Genomic DNA, 15,858 nt, shown 5'->3' with positions numbered 1-15,858 from the left:
GCTTCAAATCGAAACGCTTCTTTGATTTCTGATCGAAACTCGGTGACATTCCTAGTTTTCAAGGTACAGTTTGGATAGAGAGGTTCGGATTCCTCTTCAAAATCTTCTTCTGTCCATGGAAATATCCGCACGATCAATATTTTTGTCACTTACTGGTTTCCTTTCGACACTCAAACGTTCAGAAGAACCTTTTGAACACATCGTGGACTGTGGTTTTGAACAAATTTGGCTTTCTTGTGAGTTCACGTATCGAGAGGTGAGGGTTTTCGGTACGACTGTACAAAACTCGTTCGCTCACAACTTTTTCGGTCTTCGACATTTTGAGCACCGTTTAAAAAACGTCTAAACAAATCACAGTTAGTGAAAGTATCAAGACCAGGGTTGATATTTGTTGACACTCTTGAGTGAAAATGAAAAAAAGCATCCATAAACGTTATTTTTTTACAATCCTTTCAGAGTTCTCCCTTCCCGCTTTTTGCATGGAAGTGCACTGTCAAAACACCTCATTGTATTTCATGCGATGAAAGCAAGACAACAAAATCAGTTTATCAGTTAACGAAGATTGTCAAGGCATCGGTCAGTGTCAGTGAAAAAGTGTTTCGGTGAGGTTCATTTTGGTTGAGTGGACTGTTTGTTTTTCTTTTTCGCTTTGAAGTGAAGATCATTTGGTTGGATTTGTCGTCAAATTTTATTCCGTAACCGTGAACGATGCGCGCGATCTATTTCATCTGAGTATAACAGCACGTTACTAGGACGAAAATCTAGTGAATCTGAAAGAGTGCTGCGATCATTGGAAGTGAAAATTGAAAATGATTGGCTGTAATTTTCGAAGAATTTCGCTGGGAAAAATGACTTTTATCAGCACTGATTAAGACCTTCACTGCCGTAATCTCGCGTAAAATTTTCAGTACGATACTTTTTACAAAAACGTTTGTATAATAAGTGTCAGGACGAATTTCAACAATCTGATCTGACATAATGCATTAATATAATCACAAAACATTGCCGAACGTTTGATTTGTGTAAAAACAACGTCATTTTGTTGTAGAAACAACAATTTTTTTCACGATTTCTACAACCGATTGACGTATATCCATCGTAGTATGCGACAAGTCGCAGAACAATTTTTTTTTTCAAAATCAGTCAAATAATCGCGATTCGAGAATACGTTTTCGGACATTAATTTAGTTTGGAATATAATAGCGTTCGTGGCCTCTGTTATCCTCCATCTGCACTTCTTCCGTACAAAAATCACAAGTGCGATTTAGTTGCAGTATGGTTTATATAGGGTGTGGCAATGGTATTATAGTTGTGTTGATGCCTTCCATCACTTCCTAATATCATGTGTAAAATTTCTAGGACTTTATTCACGCTACCGTTGCTAAGAAGAGGTGTTACGTCATGCCAATGTTTTGGTTTCGTTTTCTTTTAGGGTTATAGTGTAATTTAACCTTCTAGCGCCCAAGGTATTTTCTAGACGGGCCTCGGTAAAATCACTATGAAGCATTAAAAACTTTTAAAGTATTTAGTATTAACACTTTTAAAGTATTTATTGAAGCTTTTCAGAGGTTTGACTGAAACCTGCCAAATGGCGGCATTGGGCACTAGAGGGTTAATGGCATCAATTTAGGAATTCGGTTATAATTCTACGAAAACATGAAGACATTAAAAAAAATTTGGGGTGTGCAGTCTTCATTAGTGTTACTACTGACTATCGTGCTGGAAAAATACTTGTTTGAGCTATTTTTTGAAGGAACTGGTGTCGCAAGGGAAGTGGATGAAGTTGGCAGCTGTCGAAACGGATACGGTTATGTATAGATCAAATTATTCCCAGCAGCGATTTGATCTATGTTGAAGATACTAGAAGAAAACATTGAATGCTGCACAACGCAATCATCACATCATTGACACACAAAATATCATTCAGGAGAAAAAAAACATCCCCCCTCCGGAAAAAAGACACGATTTCCCGCCATAAGACCTCAACGAATTCTTTGCTAATGTTGTTCTCGGTAATCACCAGTTAGCCTAGGTTTTTTTTTTCTCGCTTATTTTCCGTCGGTCTAGTTTCGCCACTGTTTGTTGTGCCAATCACCGATGCCCGGGGAGGCGACTCCACCCAGGACCCTAATTCACGACCCGTTGATTAACGGACCGGCGCCAACGGCTTTAGTTCCTAATGCGATAGAAGGCGTGATACCAGAGATTTTTCGCCTCAGAAAATCTCCCGGTGTCGGCTAGGATTGAATTTAGACCATTTGGGTTGGTTGTGAGTGGGTCATCACCGCTAAGATGAATCCGTGGTCGGAGATTAACACGGTCTTATCTGGGGTCGATTGTAGGCTTCTGTGCATCATCCCGATTACAGAAATATCCATATCGGTATTCGATAATTTTGGGATGTTTTCCTGAGAGCAGAAGTCGTCATCTTAGATTTCAAAAAGGCATGCGGGCCTAATTTCTGGCCTTTCTGGTTTTTTACCACTTGACGTTTCTTTTGTTTGCTACTTCCTGGAATTAACAAACAGATAACTTTTAATCTGTCTGGTTTAAAAGTCGCGTCCACTATCAAACGGGATTTTGCAGTCCTTTCAACACTATAAAATTAGTTTTATTTACAAGCTGATGATGGATTGATTGTGCAATCGAAAACAGTGCTACCGATCAGTTGACCACTAAATGCTTTATGGTCTGAAATTACCATAAAAATCGAGTTTCATCATTGGAACATGATTATTTTGACATCAAGAACCCTCAACTTAACCTCATTAGTCGGTGGTTTTTCGTTTTTTTTGGGATGCAGATAAATGATCTTTTACATTTGTTTCAAGGTAATTTTGGACAATTTGGAATCAGTAAAATTTATTGAAAAAAAAAAAACAAAACATACACTGAAATTTTATTTTAGTTTATGCCAAGAAAACGTATGTTTTATATACAAAACCTTTTGTTGTTTTCTGTAACGAAACCAATGCGTGATAAATATGAAGGTACTTTCATCAGAACTGTCAAAATTGTTACAGATTACTATTCGTATACGTAACGAAAGGTTCAAGAAATGAACGCAATCAACCGTACAAACAAACGCTGCATAATGTAAATAGTACGAAAAATTAGTAAGCTTACGCAATAACATATACATTATACAAAATCAAAAATAACAGAACACAAAAATTTCGTTCAAGTAAATACTCGTGCTTCCGTTTTTTGTTCGTTGTTATCCACGTTCGTATGAAAGTACATTCGTGAATTGTACAAATTATGCGTAAAGTTGCAATTCTATTCGATAAACTGCAGTACGAATGTTCTATACATCCAGCAAAAGTGCTGTACAATCTACGAATTCTATGTTTACGAAATGTGCGTGCAGAAAATATCGAAAAAATATTTTCAGTGTACCTTCAAAAACACAGAAATATAAATTTATCAAAATCAAAAAATTCCACACAGTAAGTTTACAAAGCTACACAGCGAGGTTAAGTAACCTTCAAAGATTAACAATTTTAAAACAGCCATCCTGTGCTGTTCCTGAAGCACGCTTATCGGCAGTTCATCAAATATTATTTTTCCTCTCGAAGACCTTGCTCTAAGCTCTAGAAACATCGACCTTAGTTGTTAGCGGTATTATGAGAATATCATTGTATAGTTGAACTAGCTTACGCAATTGCCGAGGATGCAAGAATCGCTACACTCGACAACTCTAGCGAGAATAGTGTTATCCACTGCGCAGTCGTGGCTGAGTAAGATTTTGAATATTTTGTTCTATGATTATATTTTTACTATGTTACTATGTTACTATACATGTTGTAATTATCCTAAACTTATAAGGAAACTGAGGCAATTTTTGTGGTATTTTATTCATATTATTATTTTTCCCTAAATGTTCGATACTAACTACCGCCAAGATTTGATACAAGTGAGATGAGAAAATATCGTTGCGTGCTAGAGAGCAAATACGGTTAGCGTAAACTATCTCCTAACGTTAATTGTCTGATCATAATCACTCTCCCATTGCGTCAAACGAAAATGCACTTGTTTCACCTCAGAATCGTTTAGAGAAACGTTCAACTAACCGCCAATAGAAGTGAAGCCTCTAAGCTGTATAGAATTGGCCATGATTATTTATCATTCCGTTCCCTGCAAACTGGGGCGACTGATAAATTATTCAAGAACAGAGTGGCGTTAGTAAGGCGTAAAACTTCTAATCGAACGGTTCGAAATGTCTTCCGTGCCGGGTGTGGAAAAACGACCTTCCGTATATGATCAGTACGTTACGACACTGGAACCAAGGTATCGGGAAAAGGCGCGTCTGGAGCTGCACGAGGACGATAACACCCGGGGGCCGGCCTTGGCCCAGATGCGTGAGTTCATTGCGAAACATCCGCAAATTATTCGCTGTCGAACCGATTCCGTGTTTTTGCTGCGGTTTCTACGCTCGCAGAAGTTTAATGTTTTGGCTGCCCAAAGGATGCTCGAAAAATGGCTCGAAGCCGGTCACCTTGGTTACGAATTTTTCGTAGAAATCGATCCGTATCGGTTGGAACCATTAATTGACAGAAATATCGTTGTTCCACTGGGAGCTGATAACCAGGGACGGCTGGTACTGGTAACTCGATTGGGTCGGTTTGATAGCAAGACCACCTCACCGGAGGAGCAAACCCGATTGATCAGTCTCTCGTTGGAAACTTATCTGGATACGGAGATTTACCAAGTTACCGGCCTGGTTATCATATTTGACTTTCAAGACGCAACTATGGCCCATTTTGGAATCTGGACGATTCCCAAACTAAAGGTAATCATCAATGCACTGAATGACATTCTAGCATTCAGGATCAAGGAGATACATTCAGTGCAGCTACCCAAGTTTGCCACAATGATCGCTGATTTCTGTATAGCGGGTCTGTCGGAAAAATTACAGCGTAGGATCAAGGTAAGTGTCTTCACACTTATTAATTTTTACTAATTATAAGCATATTAAACCTATCAAGGTGTAGCGAATCGTCTATATCCAGGTTAAGGTTAGTTCCTCGTTTTGTATTGACTTATTCATTAAAAGCACGGAACAGTCCTTCATCTGCAGCGGAAGTCTGTCATCTCAACCATAACTGTGTGACTATTATTGTCTTCGTACCTAGCTGCAAGACCTTGCAATAAAGCAGATAAACAGCTTTCTTGATGGTGTTTGCTTGTATTTCCCATCAGGCGACGTTGGTCCAATAATGTATGTATAAACCTTGCACTAGAGAGCAATTTTGCGTGGCGTACGAACGTGCGGTTGAAGTTAATCAATGGCGGGTTTTAGTGGCCAGGGTTGCTCGCTCTGCCTGAGAAAATCTGAGTGGTTGAAAAACAAACAAATGGCTCCGTTGTAGTTTCGCCTGTTTCCATCAATGATTGTTGTTTGTTGTTGTTCGTATTGCTTGGTAAAAACATTTGGTGACAGAAATCAGTCAGCTATTTAGTATGGTACAATTGTAATACAACTGGTTTATTATTCCGATATGAATTTAAATATTTATATCTAATATTAAATTTCGATCAAAAGCGATAATTTCAGTGACGAGAATGTAAACCCTTATTAACTAGCAGTATTACGAATAAATGTTCGATATATGAGCCGTTGAGAGCAAAAGTGGTACATGTGCCATTAAGTAAATTTTTCAGGAGACGCAATAAACGAAAACACTCAAATAGTAAATTATTTTCGACAATTTTTTCCAACACAACTGCACTAAATCATTGCTGGAAAGGTTTCAAAAGACTGTACATGAAAGCATAACGAGTTCTGGTTGTGAAACTTACACAAAATTCAATGGAAAAACATGTACCACTTTTGTTCTATGGGAAAAATAATGACAACCAGAAAACGTTGAAAGCAAAAGTGGTACATGTCCAGTGTGAGCATGAAGGATGCATTATAGCTCTCTAATCTTAAGACATGGACCATTCATGTCTTCAACACAGTTAACCAAGTGATTGAGTACTATAGAATGATGATCTGTTTGTTAAGGAATTCTGTCTCTTCGTGGCGCTAGTGTATATGTATTTGGTAACAGCATACGAGTTGATACTGAAATGGGTAAAATGCTTTCTGTAACAAAATAGTCACGGGTATACTAGCGCCAAGTGAGAAAATTCCAAAGCAGACAGATCTTCATCGGAAAGTACTCAATCACTTGATCAACTTTGCTGAAGACATGATTGTTTGATATCCTAAGATTCTCGACTTACAATTCATCTACCATGCACAGATTGGACATGTACCACTTTTACTCTCAACGAAATGGTGATGATGTTAATCACCAAAAATTGTTTTGGCTATAATTTTGGTTTAGGTTATAAGATCTCGGTTTTTGTTGCATATTCTAGTACAAAAACTCAAAAAGTGTAAAAATGGCACATGTACCACTTTTGGTCTCAACGGCTCATATTTAAAGAAGAAAAATCTTTGAATGTACATCAATCGAAAAAAAAAAACTGGAAAAACACCTTTCAAAACAAATACAAACTGTTTGAAATAAGTTTAGAAGGATTGAAATTGTATACCTTGATTGGGAGATTGATGATTGTAATAGTTAGTCAAATCAGTTTTATAATTTGAAGTGCTAACAGTGGAAAGTGGAATCGGGTGGAATTGATTTTCCGTCCACAGCTGCAAACTCTTTACAAGATCATTAGTGGTAGGGTGAAGCTGATCACCTGAAAATTTGTGATAAAAAGTTCTAATCAAAAGACACTGATCTTTCAATACTAGTTAATGTGTCCTGAAATATGACTATTACAAGATTCGCACATATGACAAAGTTAACCTTTGAAAGCCCGGGGTAATTCTATTTGTTTTCGTAGAATTTTTCTAACTCCATCAAAACTCAATCGAATTCGGCCGAACAAGTTTCGAAATGCCGAGCAATTATTGAATTGACTTGAAGTAAACTGAGAGCGAATTTCTTTATTTCACGGGGTTAGGACATCTTCAGCGGTGGTCTATTTTTGAAACAACTTTATATTAGATTTACACCAGCGAAACCTGAATAAAACCAGCTAATATAGACCAACTTTTCGTTCTCCGCACCGGTGTTGTATATCTTGTTGTTTTAAACCGCTGACATCTGTCACACTGTCAACAATTTAATTTCCCATGCTATCAGTTAATGAGACTTGTTATAATAAAAAGCACTTAATATTTAACAAACGGAAATTCAAAATTTTTTTCCCACATTAAACGATTACTTTGGCAAGACACTTTATATCCACAAGACTTTATGGATTTGACGGTTTGACCCGAGCGTCAGTGACACTTCTCAGGATGGATTGGTAAGATCGAAAAATTTCTGCTACAAGTAGGGCTTCGGAGGATAGCGAAAAATATTTGATCGCGTAGGTGTTCATCTTCCGTTTTCGTCTCATCAATCTTTCAAAACCTTGCAGTTCTTCAAACTTGGGTTGGGTTTTGAGGATATTGGGTGGCATTGCGCAGCTCGATTCAAACGATTTTCGCTATTTTCGAGCAGGTCACATACTGCCAGTTATGCTTCAAGCTTAAAAGGAGCTGTCATTGTCATTTGTCCTGCAGCTCATCTAACCAGCAAAGTCGAAAAAATACGAAAAACGAAACATAACGCCCCCCAGCGATCATTTAGTTTCGTTCGAGTTGCTCGAAACGAAATGCGCAATGTCATCCCAGCATTTTGAACGTTCTAAGTTCAGTGTCTTCGAGGAACATTTTTCTGGCCTCTCAAGGTCTCCTCTAGTCCCACTATAATTAAGGCGATTAACAAATAGCCAACATATTTGTCATCCTGGTGGCTGATGGTTGCAAACCAAGTAGTTGAACCTTTGGTTATGGCCTTTCAGAACTCCCCCTTTTGTTGGTCGGTTTCCTTGAAGCCAAAAACAACAAACCTGTTCATATTCTTTTTCAAAAAAGCCACAAAAATGAATTGTGAATTGTCATAAAAAATCTTTGTTTTGTTTATACCACAACACTAGCAAAATGCTTATATGGAAATAGTTAAAAATGAGGTATTCAATTTAAATATGTCATTTTACCCACCTATTGGCAGCGTACAAAGGGTTTTAGAACGATCTATTTCTTGTTCCAAAAAGTGACAAAAATAGACCAAAACGTATACCAGTTTAAATTTTTTTCAATTTAGATCTGGTATGAAACAAAATTTACACCACCGATGCAGCAGTGAATTTAAGTTTGTTCCAAAAAATAGAACAAAACAACGATATGGACCCCCGCTGAAGATGCCCTTAGTGCCAACTTTCGGGTGAAATAAAAAAACGATTTCGATCTACGATCTAAAGCCTTGCGTTGGTGTGCGTGAGACCATGTGCGATGTAAACATAATGCTGTCAAAATACTTTTCCCGTATATTTTTCAACTACGTTGGTGACAAAATTTGTCACCCGACTCCTGCTTGTTCTCGATGGCTTACTGAAAATTGTGATTAAAGCACTTTCGAACTTGAAATCGGAATCCAAATCTAAATACGATTCCATTAATTCCATAACAAACACATTTGCTGCAGCAATTATTTCTCGTTTGCGTTTCATGATTTCACTGCACAGAGCGACGAATCACATTTTTCTTTTGTTTTCAGCATCACCCGCGTGTTTTGACCGTTTTGACAGATGACAGATGACACTCGCAAAACTGACAAGAGTTACAGTGCGAACCTGTCTGTTGTGCAGGCGCTTACAGGTCAATTCTGGGTCAAATTCAAGCGAATAAAAAAGGGTTTTGACAGCAGTTCAATCGAATAAAAAAGGGTTTTGACAGCAGTGCGAACCTGTCTGTTTTGCAGGCGCTTCCAAGTTTAAATTCTGGGACAAATTCAATCGAATAAAAAAGGGTTTTAACAGCAGTTCGGGCCAGGTCAAAACGAGGTGAGCTGGTGGAGTAAAGAAATTCGCTATGAAATAAGAGTAAATTACGTTAAATTGGGGAGTTGAGTAAAGGTGAGACAACTTAAGAAGGGTCTCTTTACCTCAATAAATAAATCTACTGTTCATTTTAATCACTATTCGACCATGTTGAATTTTGTAATTTTTTTTTTGGTTTAAATGACGATTTGCGCCCATTTTCTGCCTGCCTCACTGAAAAATAATTACAAGACTGAAATTATCTGTAGGGGTAAACAGGGTAAGACCGCCCTGCGGGGTAAGACCGCCCACCGTAGTTTTACTACCAAGTTATATAATAATTGAAAAATTTCTTCAGCGTATCTATTACAGTATAACTGCATAACATTTTGCACCTTTTTCTGCTTTGATAGTGCGCGAACGGTCACAGAAATAATCAACAACAACATTTCAGCTGGCAACCGGTCAATGCGCTAGTGTTTTGCGGCAACGGGACTTAAGGCTTTTCTGTCCAAAAATCTAATGTTTTGTTTGTGAACATACGTTTAATCGGTTGCCTGAATCTGTCTCCTTTCGGAAATATCGAAAGCCGTGAGGAATCTTGCAATTTTGACTACTTTTTCGGTGAAATATGAAAATGTTGCTCTGGGGGTAAAGCCGCCCACTATACATGGGGTAAAACCGCCACGTATATAACTGTTTGTTGTTTTGCTTCGAGACCCAAATGCATCGACACTACAAAAGGAATGTTTAAAGCATCAGTAAAGCAATTTCAAGCCACATGAGACAACGATGTTAATCGACCATTTTTGATTTGGTTAAAGTTTCCTAGTAAATTTAGTAAATTTTTTTAACAAGACTAATTTTTGAAAAAAGTAAACTTGTGTAAAGATGGTATTAATGAACAAAAAAAAAAATTTAAAACCAGAACGGTTTGTTTGATCGGTATGACGTTTCCGGCAGAGTTGAAAATAGTAGTTAATAGTAGTTTTGTTCTTCCGAAAATAGTATACACTGTAAAAAAAAATTTGAAGGAAAGATAAAAAAAAAGAAAGTCTCCGCCAACCACGCTTGACGCCTGGGTTCGAATCCCACCGCCGACATAGGTGTCGATGGTTGTGAGGTGGCGTGATCCACTCACAACCAACCCAACTGGTCTAGATTCAATCCTAGCCGACACCGGGAGATTTTCTGAGGCGAAAAACCTCTGGGATCACGCCTTCCATCGCATGAGGAAGTAAAGCCGTTGGCGCCGGTCCGTTAATAAACGGGTCGTGAGTTGAGGTCCTGGGTGTGGAGTCGCCTCCCTGGGCGTCGGTGATTGGCCACAATAGTGGCGGAACTAGACCGACGGAAAATAAGCGAGAATAAAAAAAAAAAAAAGAATTAATTTTTTTTTTTTCAAAATAATCATGTCTTTGCCTGCAAAATCTACAAAAGGTTAGCTCAACTTCGATGGTTGTTGGATCATGGAGTAATAAAAATTTAAATAGCTCAAATTTGTAAAGAAAAAATTTTTTAGGCCGGTTCGTTTGACTAGTATAGAATTGTTGGTAAAGTTTCAGATAGTAATTTTGTTCTTCAAAAAAAAAAAAAATAATAATAATAACTATTATTATTACTTTATACATAATAAGTCTTCGAAAAAACCATACAGGCACGTTTAATGAGTATTTATTTTAAGCAGGTATATTATAAATTGAATATCTTAAAAAACCCCAATTCTGAAAAATCTATTTATTTTGAAAAGATCAAAAAGTTATTTAAACATTGATTCGAACTTGAGTAGTTAAAAAATAAAAAAAAGTTAAAACTATGAAAAAAATATTTTTTTTTCAAGTTTTTCACAGTGTATAGTTAAAAAAAAATACCATCTACAACTTTGCCAAAGAAACTTTATCGATAAAACCAACCGTTTTGGCCCTTAAAATATTTGTTATCCTCAACAGATGGTGGGCGATTTTACCCCGCTGGTGGGCGGGCTTACCCCGCATGAAAAAGATCTGCAAATTTTTAATGAATTTTTAAAATCGAAAAAAAAGCTGGAAAATGAACAAAAATATTTCAGTTTTTATTTTTTAGATGCGGGTATTGAATAGAAGAGCCTCTTAGCGAAGAAAAAATTAAATTGCAGCCGCAACTTTTTTTTCTATAAACAGAAATGCTTGAGGTGGCGGTCTTACCCCGCTTACCCCTACATCTGCTCTGGTGTGATTTTTTGTTTTAAGATTAGTCGAATAATCGAAAGTTATTTTGAATATTTCTATGGCAAAAATTATTATCTGTGAGTATTATGAGAACAAAATACAAAAGGGTGGCATCCATAAATTACGTAACGCAAAAACCCAATTTTTGGACCCCTGCCTTCGATATGTAACGAAACGTAACGCTAACATCTACCAACCCATATAAATTACTTAATAAAATGCCGCACCAGAGATTTTTTGTTACGTAACGTTGATCTTACCTCCCTCCTCCCCTAGGTAACCGCCCTATGCTCAAGTATACCCCCCTCCCCCTTATGAGCGTTACGTAATGTATGGGTACTACTTTACTTTAGTTTTTTGGCTAACGCCGTTCACCGGTCTAGGGCCGAACGAATTAGAGATGTCCAGCTTCTTCTGTCTTGGGCAGCCGTTCTCCAGTCTCCTCGTACACCAGCAGATCATGCATCTCCTTCCACCGCGTGCGAGGCCTATCACGAAGTCGACGGCCTCTTTCTGGTTCTCTACTGAAGATAGTTTTGGCGGCTCTCTCGTCAGGCATTCTGGCTACATGTCCAGCCCACAAGCCTGCCCCGCTGTATTACCTTCACTAGCATGTTTGTAGACCTGGTACAACTCGTGGTTCATGAGTCTCCGCCACACTCCATCTATTAGTTTACTGCCAAGAATCGATCGCAGAACTTAACGCTCAAAAACTTAGAGTACTCGTCGATCAGCTTCCTTCAGCGTCCATGCTTCATGTCCGTAAAGGGCCACCGGGAGTATCAACGTCCTATACAGCGCTAGTTGTGTGTTACATAGTCCGTAGAATGCCCTGTTCGCAGCTGCAACTCGTCGTTTCACTTCACGGCTCATATCGTTGTCACATGTCACAAGCGTACCAAGATAAACGAATTTGTCAACCACTTCAAACCGTTCCCCATCTATCTCCACCTCAGCACCAACACCACGGAACCTCCCTTTGGCAAAGTTGATGACAAGTCCCAATCTCGCTGCTTCCCTCTCAAAAGGTACGGAGGCCTCCTTCACGGCCCTACGGTCGATACCGATGATATCGATGTCGTCCGCAAAACCAAGAAGCATGTGAGATTTTGTGATGATCGTACCGTTTCTTTGCACGTTTGCTCTTCGTACTGCACCTTCAAGGGCGATGTTGAATAGTAAGTTAGAGGGCGCATTCCCCTGCTTCAGTCCATCCAACGTTACGAACGCGGCTGATGTCTCGCCAGCTATCCGCACGCATGATTTCGAATTGTGTTGGTCCTTTGTAATGAAATCCACCTTGTTGTCACGATGCCACTGAACTACCCCCCTCTGGCCAAAACTTAGGAGGACCTCTGTGTGCTAAAAAGCAAAGCCTTGGTGCTACATTCCGTATTGGAATTCGACCTTCTGTTTTACTATACACAGACTTCGCAGCCGACTGTTATATGTACAGGACAATTGCGGGGCTAGCGCTACGATCCTACTGACACTAACAGTCTCTCCCGAGCCGGGACTCGAACATACGACGACTGGCTTGTTAGGCCAGCATCGTACCTCGAGACCAGCTGGGAGCTGTGTGGTAATAAATGGTAAAACTCGCTTTTTGAGGCACTCTTGCTTATATACCGTTACTTCCATCGTCTTGTGATAAAAACCTTGATTTTCCGTCCACAGCTGCGAATCATTAGTTTCCGTGCAAATTTATCAACGAAAACAAACTCGAACTTAGCAGAGACATCACTCCGTGCTGTGTCGAGATTCGGATAGCTGTCCAAAATATATCTTCACGTATGTTTCGTCGTCCATAAGTAGCATTCGTTGTACCTCATCAAAACCTTCTCGAAAATCTATCGACCGCGTATTTTGCTCCGGATAGTACCTAGGGGTAAACAGGGTAAGACCGCCCTGCGGGGCAAGACCGCCCTTTGTAATTTTACTGCCAAGTTATATAACAATTGAAAAATTTCCGTAGATACGTTCCGTAGATACGTTACAATATAATTACATAACATTTTGCACCCCTTTCTGCTGTGATAGTGCGCGAACGGTCACAGAAATAATCAAAAACAAACTTTCAACTGGCAACCGGTCAATTTACTATTGTTCTGCGGCAACGGGACTTAAGGTTTTTCTGCCTCAAAAATCTATTGTTTTGTTTGTGAACATACGTTTTTTCGGTTGCCTGAATCTGTCTTCTTTCGGAAATATCGAAATCCGTGAGTAATCTTGTAATTTTCACAACTTTTTCGGTGGAATATGAAAATGTTCCATCGGGGGTAAAACCGCCATGTATACAACTATTTTTTGTTTTACTTTTAGACCCAAATGCCTCGACACTACAAAGGGAATGTTGACAGGAACAAGTGAAGCAATTACAAGCCACATAAGACAACGAAGTTAATCGACCGTTTTCGATTTGGTTGAAGCTTTTCTAGTGATATTTTTTTACCTAGATTATTTTTGAAAAGAATAAACTCGTGTAATAATGGTATTAATGAACGAAAATAATTTTAGAGCCAGGACGGCTTGTTTGATCGGTATGAAGCCTTCGGCAGAGCAAAAATAGTAGTTTTTTTCTTTCAAAAAAAGTATACACTGTAAAAAAATTTAAAGGAAAGATAAAATAATAGAATAAAAAAAACTATTTCAAAATAATTATGTTTATGCCTGCAAAATCTACAAAAAGTTAGCTAAACTTTAATGGTTGTTGGATCATGGAGTAAAAAGAAGTTTAATAGTTTAAATTTTGTGAAGAAATTTTTTTGCCTGTTCATTTGATTAGTATAGACTCGTTGGTAAAGTTGCAGATAGTAATTTTGTTCTTGAAAAAAAAAACAGAAATAATGTTGAAATATAAATAAAAAAATAATAATTATTATTATTACTCTATACATAATAAGTCTTCGTAAAAATCATACAGACAGGTTGATGAGTATTTATTTTCAACTTAAAGGCATTATTATAAATTATATATTGAATATCTTGAAGTACCTCAATTTTGAAAAATCTATTTATTATGAAAACCACAAGAGGTTACCTAAACATTGATTTGAACTTGAATAATTAGAAAATTTGAAAAAAAAATAATACTTAGAAAATATTTTTTTTAGATTTTTTACAGTGTACACTTTTTTTTTAAAGAAAATAATACCATCTGCAACTTTGCCAAAGACACTATACCGATAAATTCAACCGTTTTGGCCCTAAAAATATTTGTTATCCTCAACAGATGGTGGGCGATCTTACCCCGCTGGTGGGCGGGCTTACCCTGCATGAAAAAAATCTGCACATTTTCAATGCTCTTTTAAAATTGAAGAAAAAGCTAGAAAATAAATAAAAATATTTCAGTACTTATTTTTTAGATGCAGGTATTGAATAGAAGAGCATCTTAGCATAGAAAAAATTAAATTGCAGCCGCAACCTTTTTTTCTATAAACAAAATTGCTTAAGGGGGCGGTCTTACCCCGCTTACCCCTACTATTGTTAGCACAATATTTGGCGATAACCCGATCCGAAAGTTCATCGTGATTGCCCTCAATACCTTCCAGATCAGCTACCGATCAATGTTCTACTACGGCACTTACTCGTACCTCGAGACCATCTGGAGCTTCTATTGGTACACTTTTTCTAATAATCTATAAATTGCTTAATTCTACTAAAACTAAACACTACTGGTTCTCAATATTTATATCTATAAATTGCTATTAAATTATGCTAGTGTAGTGCCACGCTCGATTTATCAACCATTTGCGGAAATGAAACAAATGAACACGTATTCACGCTCAGTAGCATAGCTGGTACCAAATTGTGACGAATTTTGTATGACCTAACTCCGTTAATTTATGTTTCAATTAGCAGACTTCCTTCTCGACAAATTGAATACTTTTGCTAAGCCTATCTTTCTGATACCTACACAGCAAATGGCAACGTCTTCTTCAGTTGAAATTCGTCACGCGTTGATGCAACAATGAACCTTCACATTAACTTGCAATGGATTTGATTCACTTCAAAACAGCTTTCCATAAGCATCAGCGAATCGTGTTTCGATATCAATGCCACGTCAAATCGTCTGGTTTTGTCGCTGTCTTTTAGAGAATAACATTCATTCAAAATTAAAATTGTATGAAAGAGACAACATTTTTAACACGTTAGAATTCATTTTTCACCCATCAATAATAACATTAAATCTTTTACCCCTCTCAACAGTTCCATAAAACAATTGACGATCTGAAAAATGAAATTGATGAGTCCGTACTACCGACAATCTATGGTGGAAAACGATCGTTGGAGGATGCGAATGAGGAATTTCGCAAGCGTGCCTTTCAGGAACGGAACCGGCTGCTGAAGCAGGCGGAAATGTACATCGATCTGTCGATTCCCTCGCCGAACGGTAAAAACAGCAGCAGGGGCGTTTTGCAGCGGGAAATTTCCGAAGAATCTGTGGTGGGAAGTTTTCGTCATTTGAATGTCGATTAGATTTATGTTTGGTTACTATCGTTAGTTTGGTTTCCGGATTTCGTAACTGTTAGTTTCAAGAATTGCTCATGACAGCTGTAACATGTGATAATAACGCAGAAGTAGAGGTTTATTTTTGATGTTGAATAAAATATTTTTTTTTTTTGTTCAGTTTAGGTTATATCTTTTATGATCCTAGCGCAGAAAAAAGGCAAACAATATAGTGAACAAAATAAATTAAATATAATTTGATCAATTAACGGAAATCAAATTTCTCATCTGTTGGTAAGTATTGTGACATTTTGAGATAGTAAAAACATCC

The 15,858-nt window shown here is 37.8% G+C and overlaps 1 protein-coding gene across 1 annotated transcript; it reads left to right on the top strand.

Moving 5' to 3' along the window:
• Positions 1-4,082: 4,082 nt before the first annotated feature.
• Positions 4,083-15,781, top strand: LOC129724926 (clavesin-1-like). The gene is made up of 2 exons (XM_055680210.1): positions 4,083-4,930; positions 15,288-15,781. Exons 1-2 carry the CDS (start codon positions 4,220-4,222, stop codon positions 15,555-15,557), a joined length of 981 nt encoding a protein of 326 aa, XP_055536185.1. The 5' UTR covers positions 4,083-4,219; the 3' UTR covers positions 15,558-15,781.
• Positions 15,782-15,858: the final 77 nt, after the last annotated feature.

The sequence above is a fragment of the Wyeomyia smithii genome, chromosome 2 (assembly GCF_029784165.1).
Source record: "Wyeomyia smithii strain HCP4-BCI-WySm-NY-G18 chromosome 2, ASM2978416v1, whole genome shotgun sequence".
NCBI classification, from domain to species: Eukaryota; Metazoa; Arthropoda; class Insecta; order Diptera; family Culicidae; genus Wyeomyia; species Wyeomyia smithii.
The sequence above is the reverse complement of the archived record's forward strand: the minus strand, read 5'-3'. Positions and strand labels throughout refer to the sequence as shown.